Source organism: Xiphophorus hellerii, chromosome 5, assembly GCF_003331165.1.
Source record: "Xiphophorus hellerii strain 12219 chromosome 5, Xiphophorus_hellerii-4.1, whole genome shotgun sequence".
Taxonomy (NCBI): Eukaryota; Metazoa; Chordata; class Actinopteri; order Cyprinodontiformes; family Poeciliidae; genus Xiphophorus; species Xiphophorus hellerii.
Genome location: NC_045676.1, coordinates 3,300,071 through 3,314,990, shown reverse-complemented (window position 1 = coordinate 3,314,990; position 14,920 = coordinate 3,300,071). Strand labels below are relative to the sequence as shown.

At 37.3% G+C, this 14,920-nt stretch overlaps 1 protein-coding gene across 2 annotated transcripts in view; it reads right to left on the bottom strand.

Moving 5' to 3' along the window:
* The window catches only part of herc3 (HECT and RLD domain containing E3 ubiquitin protein ligase 3), a 34,168-nt gene that overhangs the window by 18,325 nt on the left and 923 nt on the right, over positions 1–14,920 (bottom strand). For both annotated transcript variants that reach the window (XM_032562590.1, XM_032562591.1), the window contains exons 2-11: positions 11,468–11,818; positions 8,521–8,680; positions 7,164–7,240; positions 5,788–6,009; positions 5,533–5,624; positions 4,932–5,062; positions 3,546–3,697; positions 2,825–2,898; positions 1,895–2,019; positions 999–1,058 (exon numbers count right to left, since the gene is read on the bottom strand). In XM_032562590.1, coding sequence (XP_032418481.1) covers positions 999–1,058; positions 1,895–2,019; positions 2,825–2,898; positions 3,546–3,697; positions 4,932–5,062; positions 5,533–5,624; positions 5,788–6,009; positions 7,164–7,240; positions 8,521–8,680; positions 11,468–11,690 — 1,316 coding nt within the window. In that variant the 5' untranslated portion in view covers positions 11,691–11,818. The remainder of the gene's footprint in view (positions 1–998; positions 1,059–1,894; positions 2,020–2,824; positions 2,899–3,545; positions 3,698–4,931; positions 5,063–5,532; positions 5,625–5,787; positions 6,010–7,163; positions 7,241–8,520; positions 8,681–11,467; positions 11,819–14,920) is intronic.

Sequence of the window (14,920 nt, the reverse complement as noted above, 5' to 3'; positions counted from 1 at the left end):
AATCAATTAATCGCATTTAAAACCAACTTGGTTTATCATTTCTCTCTTTCTACCAAAAACTGGATGATAGAATCTTCAATCTGTTACTTTGGCCTCAACTAGCTTATCTTTTTAATATAAAATTTTGCTTGCACAGACTTACTGATCCCTTTTATTTGTCGTTTCTGTTGTTTTGCTCATTTATTTTGGATATATATAAAATGCTTTCCAGTTCCAGTGTTAAATGTTCAATAGAAATGAAAGTTTATTTATCTTTGAGGAGGTATACCTTTGTATTACTTTAAAATGGTCTGAAAACAACAATATTATCATTTATCACAATAACTTCTGGGACAATTTATCAGCAGTGCCACCAATCAAAATCCAATTTGGTGAGATTCTTCACTAACTGTATTTGTAAGGAAACACATGTTAAAGGAATAATGTAGTTTTTATTTATCAGTTTAAAAGGATTTTGCAGTAGTAAACAAGTGGAAGAAGCTATTATATGTTTGCAATAATGCACCTCCTAAAAACATAACGGACTTTAATTAGGGCACTTAGAAACGAGTAAAGTGAGTAAAGCGGTGAAGAGCAGCAGGGAATACCAGCAGATTCAGCCCAATCTAAAAGCTATTTTTATACAAATAAAGAAACAGCAATGAAACTAATCTCTGTTTAATATAAGATAAAAATAACTTGAGTTTGGAATAAATACTTTGTCAGTGTAGTAACTAACATGTAATTCTTCCAACATGGACAAGAAACTGGATGGAACACCTCAGCATAAAAACTTTCAACTGCAAATAAAAGTATTTGCTTTTTAATTTATCTGATATAGGATTGTTGAGTTTTATATAAACATCAAGAAATTCTGTACCGAATTTAACTCTACTCTCTTCTTGCTGTAAGAATCTTGAGATTATGAAGATATTCATATGCAGTAAAGTGAAGCGAGTGTTTGTCTTTTATAAAAAGTGGTAAACTGAGTCGCCTTGTTCCGGATAAAGTTAGTTTACCTTTGGTCCAGGAAGCTGGCGTTCCAACAGGCTGTGGAGGAGAGCTGGATCACAATGTCACTGCAGAAACAGACAAATACGCTTTTTTAAATGATGTGTACAAAAAAAACTACAATTTAGTCAAATCACAAATAAAATGTTTCTTTTTTTATAAGGAGATTTGCAACCTTTACAACCTAAGGATTAACTTTTATTCTCAGGCCATCCAAAAACAACTTGCTTAGAGTCACAAATGTCAAACAACTTTTTTGAATAAATAAATACATAAATAAATAAAAGAGAGCTTCTAATTTCAGATAAATGCCTACTTTCAGACATTTGTTGTCATTTTAAAGAACCACCATTTATTTCTATTTTTAGGATTTAAAATAAAGATGAATATAACATTTAGCAAAAAGAAAATAGCAAGAGCAACCTAACAAAGAAAGTCACTGTGAACTAAGAGCTCTGCAAAAGAGCTTTAACTACCACTGCTTTTGATAGTCATGCTTTTATTATTTTATGCCTTGGTGTTTTAAAAACAGAAATCTATTTCTCTGGTTGAATTCAAATGTTGATACTTGTAAACAATGCTGATATACTGACAAAGACTGTAGATCTCAACAAGTTTTTTATTGTAAATCTAGTTACAGATTATTATTTCTGTGGGATGGAAAGTTATGTAAAAAATAAAAATAAAAATAAGCACATAGATTTCAACATAAACACATGAAAAACAGATCTAAAGAACGTATTGTTTGCCCTTACCGTCCTTTGTGGAAACTGAATGCAAATATTGCAGGAATAAAACTTAAAAAATGCTAAACATGCCTTTGTTATTTAATATAAATTAAAATATAAGTTGGCTGCACTATTCAGAATTTTTCAAGCAGTTAGCCGTTCATGTTCCCACTTACTTTGCAACAGCAGAGTCTGTGTTGTACATCATTTTTAATCTCCATGAGTTTAACTGTTCGTAGTTGATCGGGGCGAGGCTTTTACTGACATTAACCACTCTGAAGTCCTCTGTGGCAGCAGAACTCTGCCGAGAACAAGAAGAAGAAAAACCATATTAAACACAACAAAAGGGAAACAGGACCCTGATGAGCTCTAACCAGGTAACAGTGAAAATATCTGATCATTTTTTCAAAGAACATACTGCATAGTTCATGCAAATGACAAAGTTAAGTCATAGAGACTACTACCACCTTGTGGTGAAACACTGAACATAATAATGTTCATTGAGCAAAAGGTGACCCACTCCTGTCTGAAAAGCTTAAATAGGATGCATCTAAACTTGGTTATAAAAACATATTGTCATATTTCAGGACCAACATACATTTTTTCAATGTTTTTAAGGGCTCTCAAGAAATGTATTATCTGCACTACCATGTTTATACATAATGGTGTGAAATATTCATGGCCTTAAATACAAACAGAAACTGGACTGTTTTGTCTGCACAGAAAAATAAAATAAAGTAACCAACATACTGATAATACAGTACATTGTAAGTTCATCATGGAATTCATTAAATTGTGTGAGTGAATAAACAAAATAAACTGAAAGTGTTCTGCTTTAGTTTTTTTTTTTTATGCCTGCCAAAATCTGCAGATTATTTTATTAAATCAAATTGTTTCTTTTGACTTTATTCTCCTCACTGGACAAACTGCGATTTATATCTTAGTCTTTTGAGCTCACATTTGAGCAACAAGAAGTATAAACATCATGAGACATGCTTTTTATGTTACACAGGATTGAACCAACTCACAGTATCAATAATTACAGATGAAAGAGTTATTTTTTGAAGAAACAAGTTTTAGGAGAAATGAGATCTGAAATGGCATACCTGTTCATTGGAGTACAATAAGAAACTGTGGTCTCCTCCACATATGATTTTTACAACTGTATATTGCTTTGAATCTGATGGAAAAAAGAAACAAAAGAGAAACTTAACATTTGATAAGAGTGATTCAAACTACTAAAACAAACCAAAATTAAATCTGATGAGTTTCTTTAAAGGTTTGTCCATTTAAAAAAATATATTTTCTTGAGTCTCAAATCTTCCAGAAATCATTCTTTGCGAACAATGTGATATTTTTGGTTCATTTCAGATAAATCAAACAGGCAAAGGGAGGCTTTGTTTGTGTAGTAACAATTTCCTCAAAACGAAAGACTGTTTAGTCAACAGTTTGGAAATCTGTCTTTGTAAACAACCCATATCAGAAAAGTCGAGGTGAAAGTAAATTAGAGAAGTCAGCGTTTCCATTCAACCTGAATGTTAAAAAATAAAAACCTGTTGAATTAAATGTTTTTAAAGGCCTTCAGAAAACCTAGAGAACTATTGATAGAAACAACTTTAGAGCTTCTTGTAAAACTATTTGTTTGGAAGGAAAATATACTGCAAAGAAATTAGGAACAAAACCAGACTTAGTGTTTGCAAAAGAAAAAGAAAAGAAGTGGATTTTCTCTTCACTTTCCTCGTCGCTATGGCAACCATCCGTAAGCACACAAAAGTGTTCAGCAGAGCAGTTTGTCTGAGAATAGAGACAAACCTCGTGTTTTCTCACCTCTTCTCTGCAGGTTTCCAGTCAGGAAGCTGGACTTGACGGGAAACGGGCTTCTTGAATCCCCCAGGATTCCCGTGCCCAGCTGGCCGTGGCTGTTGCAGCCGAATGCATAAACCATGCTGGACGACGGGACTAAGGCCAGAGTGTGGTGCCTCAACAAAAAAATTTAAATATCAGCTTCAATATTCAGAAAAATAAAAATAAAATCCCTTAAGAGGTGACAGAAAATCCCTTAAGAAAATCCCCTAAGATGTAAAGCAGTTGAAACGCTTTACATACTAATAGAATGCTAGTAAAACCACTGTGATTACTAACGTAAATTACCATTACAAATAATGATGCAATGATATTAAAATTTTGGCAAATATCAAAATCCAATGTTAGCACATCCATACTTGTAATAATAAATGACCAAGCCTGTCCAAATGTAAAATTACAAATAACTACATGGAAAACTACTCGTTATTTCTGGTCTATGTTTGTTATTATTTATTTCTGCTCTGGAATCAACGATGTTTGCTTATTTGTTTGTGTATCGCAAGACATCTTTAACCAATATTAACACATTATCACACATTTTTCTTTAAATGTGCTGCCCTAAACATAAGTAGAAATCTGTAAAAGCTTATAGGAGATAATTCACTATAATTTAAAAAAATCTAAAGTTAAATTTTCTTTGGCTATAGTGTTCTTTAGTAAAGTTTTATTGTGAGATGTCTATTATTTCATAATAATAGACATCTCACAATAAATAATTAAAACAAATCTACTTAAACAGTAAAATAAGCAATCCTAAAAAAGATTTAATTTATAATTATTGTTTTATTTTTTGTGTAGATGTACAGAGTGGTGGAAGACTCTGTGGTGGAAGCTAGCCGGTGTTACGGCTAGCTTGGAGCTAGCTTGGAGCCAGCTTAGAGCCAGCTTGCAGCTAGCTTGGAGCCAGCTTGCAGCTAGCTTGGAGCCAGCTTGGAGCCAGCTTGGAGCCAGCTTGGAGCCAGCTTGGAGCTAGCTTGCAGCTAGCTTGGAGCCAGCTTGGAGCTAGCTTGCAGCTAGCTTGGAGCTAGCTTGGAGCCAGCTTGGAGCCAACTTGGAGCTAGCTTGGAGCCAGCTTGGAGCCAGCTTGGAGCCAGCTTGCAGCTAGCTTGGAGCTAGCTTGTGCTCCAGTTCACAGCGCCACCCGGTACGGTTGGATGATTCTAATCATTTATCAGGGTCAGATTTCTCTGTTGCTGATTTTTCTTGAGATGGACACTGAGAAGTTTGGGAAACACGTATAATGACAATATAAGCTGAACAGCTTAATCTCTGGTTGTTGTGTCTGGTGGCAACAGATTTACACTCATAACTGATGAAAACCCTGAAGTGGTTTTAAACTGACAGTACCTGCCACAGGCGATCTGGGAAACCTCAGTGCCCATCAGCTCCAGAACCCGCCTCGGTAGAAGCTCATTGTTGGTGGAGCCGTGACCCAGCTGACCCCATGAGCCGTCGCCAAACGTAAACAGGCCTCCGTCCTGCCAGGAACAGAATGAACAGAAAGAACAAAAAGAACAGAAAGAACTGATTTTTTTTATTGCCGTTTGAAAAACACAAAAATCCTGAACTAGACTATTTAGTCAAAGTCTGTTTCTGAGCTTTAAAGGTGAGTGAGTGAGTGAGTGAGTGAGTGAGTGAGTGAGTGAGTGAGTGAGTGAGTGAGTGAGTGAGTGAGTGAGTGAGTGAGTGAGTGAGTGAGTGAGTGAGTGAGTGAGTGAGTGAGTGAGTGAGTGAGTGAGTGAGTGAGTGAGTGAGTGAGTGAGTGAGTGAGGGATGGATGAATGGATGGTTGGATGGATGGATGGATAGATGGATGGATGAATGGTTGGATGGATGACCAGACAGATGGTTTAGACAAAGTCTAAGTCTGGGAACCAAAGTATTTCATCATTTCTCTTCTTTTATTTGTGAAACATTTGAGTTTCTGGACATGTGAGGGATTTTTTACCTTTGTGAGGGCCGCAGTGTGCTCATCTCCACAGCTGATATAAACGACTTTTTGTGATCTCAGAAACTTGATGTGACACGGAACGGCTCGATCTGGAGAAACGGTACAGTTGTGAAAAGTTAGCAGACAGCAGAGAAGGAAATCAAAGGAAGAGAAATCTGATTCTCCATCTTAGCTTCAGGACCAAAAACACTCCACTGTCTGGTTCACTCATCTGTTTTCATCAATGGCTTTTTGTAACCAGCTGATTAATACCTTGTTTGTCATTCAGTCCAAGTTGCCCCGCCCTGTTTTTGCCCCATCCGAAGACGGCTCCTGACAGGGAGAGGGCAAAACTGTGGTCTCCTCCAGCAGTTATCTGAGCCAGAGGAATCCCTGCCAGGGACTTTAGGGGATGAGGCGTCAGTTTGCTTGGCTCTCCTTTACCCAGACCCAGCTGGCCGCTGGTGTTCTGACCCCAAGTGAACAGCTGACCATCTAATGAGGAAAACACAACAATTTCATCAATGTAAACATTAAGGCAGGACTTTAACGCATTCATTTTCATTAATTAGTTACACAGATACGTACAAATGTTCCAGCCTGAACTTTTTTGTTTGCGTGTTTCTGGTACTCCAGGAAATCGGACGCACAAGCGACATCTGCTAACAGCAGCGATGGACGACAAAGCCACTTCGCTTGGCCCACTGGGAGTTAATTTCTGCTTCTAAAAAGAATCTGATTGGATGCTGGAAAAGGCTATTGTTGTGTTCAGGTTGTGCTAAAAAGAGTTAGCCGACTAAAGCTACTCAAGCCTAAAAGAGCATCTCAATGCTAAACATGTAGCAGCAGCGCATGTTTAGCGCATGGAAGCTAACGTGGACGCTAATGCTAACGTTAGCGTCCACAGTCCACATTTCTAAAGAAGTTCCTTTGCACCATTCTGATGGTTAAATAACCTAAATTACAGATTCAAAACATTAAATATTGTTGTTTTTTAGCTCACATCTTATTAAATTATTAAATGATTTAGCAGTAGAAAGAGCTTTTGAATTAAAAATGTTGCTTATTTTGTCAATATAGGGCTTAGATTAAAATGTGATTAATTGCAATTAATGAATTACACAACCTGCAATTAATTCAATTAAATTTTTTATCAAGTTCTACTAGTAGAAAACATTAAAACAACTAATTTATACAGTTATGGTGCAAGAGAACATATATTCTACTTTATAGAATATCATAAAAATAATGTAGCTTTTGCTAGTTTCTAAAGTTATCACTGTCCAAAAACACCAAATACCAAACCTTTTTATTCCTGAACTGCTCTAAAGCTCCCACCACATTTATGCTAAGGCCTGGGCTTTGACTGGGCCATTACCAAACATTCATTCTTGTCTTTTTCAGCCATTTTGTTGTGGATTTGCTGTGTTTTGACAACTTAAGCTGCTTTTGCTGATATGCTGTTTGGTTTTCTGGTCAAATTCAAATCCCAACATTACATCATGCCAATCTCTCTCTTTGTCGATGACACCATCAATAATTTGGAAATTACTCTGACAAATGTGCTAAAAATAAATTTGGGAGGTAATTTGACAACAAGCAGTAGGAATATGCAGGTTTTGCTGCTATGGAGACACATTTTTTCCCACCTCTAGAAAGTGCGATACAGTGCTGGTTTCCACACATCACTTGGGAGATGCTGTGGTCACAAAGCCTTTTGACCAACCTGGAACAAACAAGGACAAAAATACAATTCATATCTTTTGCTTCATATCTTTTTTTAAGAGTGAAAATAAAGGCAAGTGAAAGAATGTCAGTAAAACAATTCAACACTAAAAATAGGGGTGTTAAAAGGTGAAATAACTCAAAACCCAAATCAATAAAAACACACAAATAAAGCAGTAACAACTAAGTGCAAAGTAGAAATTTCCAAATGAAGAAGGAATTGTTAAACTCTATAACCAGTGTTCACATCCTTTCTGTTATTTGCACAGTTTTATTGTCACTTATTGTAAATAATCTCTTTTAAAGCACAAATACACTTGCAACGTTTTGTACATTTTTTAAAATTATCCTACTAATTTGCACATTTCTATAGACTGAAATATTATTTTTAATAACTAAGCAGCATTTTATGTTTAAATTTTGCCTTTTTGTACAGTATGAGATTCTAAATTATGATTTTTATATATTTATCTTTGCATGAATCTGCACGCTCCAATTACCTGTCACTTTGCTGCTGTTACACCAGAATTTCCTCACTACGGGACGATGAACAGATGTTTCTGTTCTATTCTTTGTGTCCTTTTCAAGATATTCTCTTAAATAGAAAGATTTAAACTGTAAATTTGAGCTTTTAAACAGCTCAAAATTAGTTGTTTTTTTTTTTTTTAAGATTTCTGATATTAAACAACAAAATGATTAAGTTAATGTACATTTCAGTTATTACAACTAAAAACCAGAAACCAGACCCAAAACCAGGGTGTAGTGATGGACTCGGACCTGAACTTTCAGAGACACATAAAGACAATTACAAAGTCAGTTTATAAGTCACTGAACAGTTTAGCTAGCACCACAATGCATTAAAGATCTTCTATTGTATCAACCTTTCAGACCATTTAGGTCTGTTGGTTCTGGTTCTGCTCTGCATCCCCAGAACCAAAACCAAACATGGAGAACCACCATTCAGCTTCTATGTAATACAAATCTAGAACAAACTTACAGAAAACTGCAAAACACTGATTAGAGTTGGTTTTGAACCTTAATAAAAGAAACGTTGACCAATCATCAAATCATTGACGGTTTTGGTGACGGCACGCATCAAAGTCCAATGTTTGTTCCTGGTTTTCTGAATCATTAGCTGTATGGGTTTTTCTGTTTTTATGATGGAAGGCACTTTGAACTGCCACGTTGATGGAATGTTCTATAAAACAAACTTGATTAATTGATTGATTGATTTTTGTTTTGCAGAAGCTTCAGTCTGTCACTGATGTGCCACCGGGTCACCTCGGGATTCGAACGGCCGCCTCCACTGTCCCCAGGCCGAGCTGCCCGCCTTCTCCGGCTCCCCATGCAAACACCTGACCCTGCTCATTGATGGCCATCGAATGCGCCCGGCCACATGACACCATCGTTATCTTCTGGGTATCCAGAGCCCCAACCAGCTCTGTGGGGAGAACAGAGTCTCATCAGACTACAAGCAACCTACAGTCATGGTCTGGGCACTACTTATATGATTACATTCTGAAATTGTGGCTTAGTTTTTTTTTTATTCAGTAATTAAAAAAAATTTAAAAAGCAAAATATTCCTAATTAGCTGTGATGGAGGAGCCGTCACGAGCCGGGGCTTAGTTATGAGTCCGTGTCAGCATGCGAGCACTCGCACACGCATACACACAAACATGCACAATCGCTAACTTACTTTTTTTTGCAGCTTAAACTGACGCGGTTCATCGTGGGTGCACATGCGGTGTTCCTGCTTCAGTTAACATATCCATCCTAACTTATTATTTTCAGCTTCAAACATTTTCCCGGGTCTATTTTCAAGGAGGGTTGTTTGTGCGCCGGGAGGGAGTCACGTGATGACGTAGTGATGTCATCGGAACGTACTGAGTGTTTTCTATTAAATTGAGTATTGTATTTTTGATCACAAGTTTATTTATTTATATATTTTCTCTCTTTTTTCCCTTGGTATTTATTACTTTGTTTAATTTAAGAGTTTACTTGAGTTAGAAGTAATTATTAATTGTTTTTGCTTGTTTGGTCTTTCTGTGGGCCGAGCTTGTGGCTTTAAGCAGGGCTCTACGCCACAGGGAGTCAGTCTGTGGCTAGACTCCTGAGAAGTCACACTGAAGGTGATGGACTCTTGCATTTAAGGTACTGCTGTTAGTCTGTTTTTTAACCTGCCTTGAACGTCCTTTGTACATGTTCTGCACCTCTTCGATTTGTTCACCTGAAGAAAAGCTTAATAAATTTCACTAAAGTGATCTACGGCCTTGGCCAGTCATTTATGTTTGACCAAGTCATAATAGAACCCCGTCACATTAGTGTTGGCCTACATAGACTTAAAATTTTGTCTACCTTATGAGCTACTGTGATAACAATAAAAATGATTTTAAAAATGATTTAATATTTCTTTTTTAGGTAACTGTATGGCAGTCACAGCAATGCAGCAGTCAGCTCCTCTGCTTTCTCCCAGCGCTATCTAGAAACAATCAATCAGGGCCAGGAGACGTAGCGCTGTCAATAATGCTCATGTGCGTTAAGGCTAAAGCTAGCTAGCATAGCCACCAATGACAGCAGATAAATTGTTTTTCCTCGAACAGTAAGTTGTTTCTCCACAATTACCACATTTAGCAGCGTGTCCACCGTGATGATTGACAGCGCTAAGACCCGCCTTTTGACTGATTGGTTCCTTTTGACTTGGAGCGGTGAATTTCTTCAGATGGCAATAGTAGCTCAGAGAGGACGTGGATGAGATCAATCTTTAGACAGATTATCTGTTCATATTTTGATTCCACGACATGGTGACAGTTTTAAAAATAAATCTTTTTATAAAAGCTACATTCTGCAGCTTGAAAGAAACTCAAGAACTGTGAAATCAGCAGTCCTGTGAAATCGCTTCAGTGTAAACAAAGAATTACAAAAGTTAAAAAGACAAAACTTTAACACTATAAATTCCATACAGTTAAAGTCATTGGAAAATGTAGAAGTATTTTAATTTGAACTTGAAGAACAATAAATAGACATGCTAAATCCTCCCAAACAAACCAAAACGTTAAGCCTGTCCAACAGCCCTTTTGCGCTCCCTCATAAACCCAACCCATGTGAGGAATTTAGAAATCCTGCTGCTAGAAGATTGTTCTATAAAAACTATGATGGATGCATTTAAACTGTTCCAGAGCGTTGCTATTCACTCAGAAGTAGAAGCAGGAAGTTCAGCAAATGAGAAGAAAAGCAGAACAGATAATTACAAGCAGTTACTCTGTGTTTCCTGTGTGGTTTTCAGCTGCAGACTTTAACAAAGAAGTTTAGCAGAACTGGATGAATCCTAAATATGTAATAGCTTCTGATGTTCAAAAAGAAATTCTGTGTAATTTATAATAATAATAATGTACTACTATTATAATACAGCCTACCACTCCAGTTTCTGCTGCAGATAGGAAAGCTTTCACTGATTCCAGCCTGGATTGCCCAATAGGCTCTCCGACATGCCTGTACACATAGTGCTTCAGGGTTCCTTCACAGTTTTCATGGAAATTTCCAAACTTTCTCAGTAGTCTGCAGCACTAACTAAAGTCTACTGTGAGTTTGGGTGTGGCTTTAAATACACCTACATTCCCAGGAGGTAAATTATATATGAAAGAATTTTTTAGTTTGCACCACACACTTTCATCCATGACTAGGCCTAGTTGTCCACAAATTTTGCAGGACAAAAGATTTTCCCAGGCGTTATTGCGGTAAACAATAATGTTGTTGTTTTGAGACGATTTTCATGTAATATGATGATCATGGCATAGTAATGCAAGTACACCGTCTCAAACTTTAACTCCTAACAAACATTTAACACTGGAACTTTTTAAATATCCAAAAATAAACAAAACAACTGAAACAACAAATAAAGTGAATTATGAACTTTCTATAAACAAAATTGTCCTTCAAAAAAAGGACCAGTTGAGACCACACTGAAGACTTTGGTAATCCAGATTTTGGTAGAAATAAAGGGGAAAAAAGAAAACTGATAAATCGCGCAAATGGAGATTATTGAGCTTGTTTTAATTTATTATGCAATTAATTGATTTACAGTTTATTGTGACAGGCCCATGAATAAATAAAAATTTTTGCTTCTCTCCATGTTTTCCCACATTCTTCAGATTGCTTTGCTGCCTCGCCACAGTTTCTCTCTGCAGGATGATGCACCTTAAAGCACTGAAGCTGCAGAACAAAAGCTTACCTGGGGACGTCCCATCTCTGTTGTGGCCCAGCTGTCCGCAACTGTTGGAGCCACACGTGTAAACGCTGCCGTCGTGCAGCAGGAACAGCGTGTGCTGCCCTCCGCACACGACCTCCTTCAGTCCCCGCCCGCTGAACACATGGCAGCTCCTGGGCTCAAACGCGGGGTTCCTCTCCGCACCGATGCCCAGCTGCCCATCCCTGGCGTTCCCCCAGCACAGCATGCTGAAGAAAGGAGAGGAAATGAGCAGCAGTCTGAAGAGGCGTAGAGAGCGAGGGCCAGTTGGAGGGAGACGATTCTGTTGAAGCCTCAGATCAGCCCCGCTTTCTCCTCTTCATGTAAACTCCAACCCTGGGAAAACAGCAGGAACGACTCATCATCTTCAGTGAAATATCGCCTGCTAGTTAACGACGGCTCTTCAGCTAGAAAGCAGGGATTTGATTTAGGAATGCTTGTTGATAGAATAAAGCAAGTAGAGAGACTGAACATCAGTTTTAAATGAATGAAACCAGAATGAATCATGATTTCAACCCCATTTCTACATTGTCACCAGATGTTTAGTTAAAAGCTCTTAATGTCATAATGTTCAGTTGTTGTGACTGTTTATTGTTTATTAGCAAATATTGGGGATAGAAACATCACTGCAAAATACAAAATCTTACCAAGAGCTTTACTTCTAGTTTATATTGCAAATATAGGAGCTTCTTTTAAGTCAATAATTCCCTAATAATTCAATTAATCAATAATTCCCTAATGTTGATGGTAAATTATTTCACTTATAATATAGATAGGCCTGTCACGATAACAAATTTTGCTGAACGATTAATTGTCTCAAAAATTATTGCGATAAACGATAATATTGTTTGAAGACCTTTTTACACTGATTTAATGGAAATGACGTAATAATGCATGCGATTTCCTGCCAAAGTTAGATACACTTTATTTTCAAAAGAACACTAAACACTGGAACTGATAAACAAAATAAACAAAACAACCAAAAACAAAAATAAAATGGATTCTCAGTCTCCATTAACAAAAAATTTACTTGAATAAAAACTAAACAACATAAAGCCAAAGTGGAAATAAATACTGCATTCAACCAAAAGAGTGCAGATTATGAAGTCTGTATACTATGTTGCCCGTCAGTAATAATTAGATTTAAATAGAGAAAATGGGCACAACGACTACCTGATGCAATAGTTCACACTACATGATTTTTGCCCCTATTTTTCCCCTTAAGACAATCTTAGAACGCCGGCCGTTCTAAGATTGTCACTTACGATTTCGTAACCGATCATCCTGTAGTGTTTGGTGTGTTACGGTAGATCAGGGGACTCAATACGTCGATCACGGGAAGGTTTTCAGTTGATCTCGGCAGCAGGTGACAAACTGAACGCCGCCAGGATGATGAGACCAGAACTTCCTCTTCTGACGCGCTTATCAAAATATTCACTAAGATCCTAAACGTTTGTAGCTTCATTAAAGAATAATAATAATTAAAAAAAAACCTGTTAAAATTTATATTCTCAGTAATTATTGTTTCAACAAGGTGTTGCGCAATTCAGTGCGTTTCAGTTCCATTAAAAAAAAAGGCGACTCAAAGACCGACTAGCAGAGCAGGAGTTTAAATTAGCTAACCCACCGTCGCTGTGTTCAGGGGGCTGATTAATAATCGAGAAATAAATATCAAGCCTGGAAACTTGACATCGTAACGGACTGAATGTTACGTTTTTAACGTAATAGCTGCTCCGCTTGCGGGGCGCAGGCGGTTGCCACGGCAACGGGTGTGCTTAACGACAAAGAAAGAGAGAGAGTGTAAAACGGTAGGAGAATCTCACTGAGGAAGAAATATACTGCATTAGGTTTTCTATCACTTTATTATTTCTGCTATAACTGATGTATATTTGCATATAACATAAGTCAATAGAGTTTAATATACAATTTTTATGTCTTCGTGTCATGAGGTAGATCTCAGCCGGCTGGTGAGAGAAAAAGTAGATCTTGGTATCAAAACGTTTAAGCACCCCTGCGGTAGATCATCGTTGCCGCTCCGATCTAAATCAGGGGTTTTTCCCCGACTGGGAGCCTGGTGAATGTGACAGGTAGCCAATCAGAAAGCGCGGATTCTCCTCCGCACTTTCTCAGGGGAAATTACGGAGGGGAATCCCAAACAGCTGACACGGCGCAACCCGAAGTCCAGCGGACATCGGAGATGATATGTGGAAACAACATTAATGTTTATTCAACATTTCGTGCAAAGAATATATAAATGACAAGGGGAGGAGTTGGAGCGAAATTGCTACCGCAGTTGATAAACCCGGTAACTTTTCAGCTGTTCTTCGTTAACGTGACATAAATAGGTTATAATGATTTTCATTCAGTCAGGACTTTACGCTGACACTAGCCACATGCATTGCAGGTAGATTGTAGTAAAGCATTGATTAATGCCTGGTTTTAAAATTAGTTCACTGGACTTGTAGCCATTATTTTGTGCCCATTGTTGGAAACCACACGGCAGGTTCGAACCGTTATACCAAGGATTTCTGTCGGCTCATGTGTGGTCTCTCAGGTTTTGAAAATGGGCCGACATGCGTTGGGCTTTACACTAAGGAAATGAGGAAGGGAGGATCAGTGGAGAGCACCGGAGTTGAGCCTTTTTTCATTCAGTGTCATTAACAGAAAGAGAAAACGGCCGGAAGAGACGATAATGCCGATAATTAAAATGACGTCGATAGTTTTAATTTATCGTACGATTAATCGATTTATCGTTTATCGTGACAGGCCTAAATATAGAAAAAATATATTGTTATTGATGAAAATATAGTAGAAATAATACTTTTTAAAGTCAATATTAAAGAATTACTGACTTCAAACAAGCTTCTATATCTTGCTGAAAAGTTACTTGTAAGACAGTTTTGTCTTGTTTCAAGTGGATTAAGATACTTGCACTAGAAACTGGACCAAAAATACTTTGTAAAATATTGTGTTTTTACAGCGTACACAAAACTAGAAGTGCATCAATTGTAATTATCTGGCCGAATACAGTGTTCACATTCTTGCAGAGGTAGGTAAGTATCGGCCGATCTCCCAGAATTAAGGAAATCTGGGCCATTTATTTTCCTTGGTGCTGATTGGCTGTACTCCCAACAGTGTCTATGACTGGATGACTGAGAATGTGCTTCTGTATTGTCCTAAAATAGTTTCCACTGAGAATATATTTAGTGTTTGAGGCAATTGTAGGAATAACTGCAGGCTTTATGGTAAATAAAAGCACTTAAATAATTTATTACATGTTATATCTTTTGGTTTTGACTCTGTATACAATAAAACTTTATTTTTACTCAATCATACAATGAAAACTTGGTTCTGGGAGTTTCCTAAAGCAAACAGTGTAGCTTTCTGCTCATATCTACTGTAATTTAAGATATGAAATTATGGATTCTGGTAGGTTTA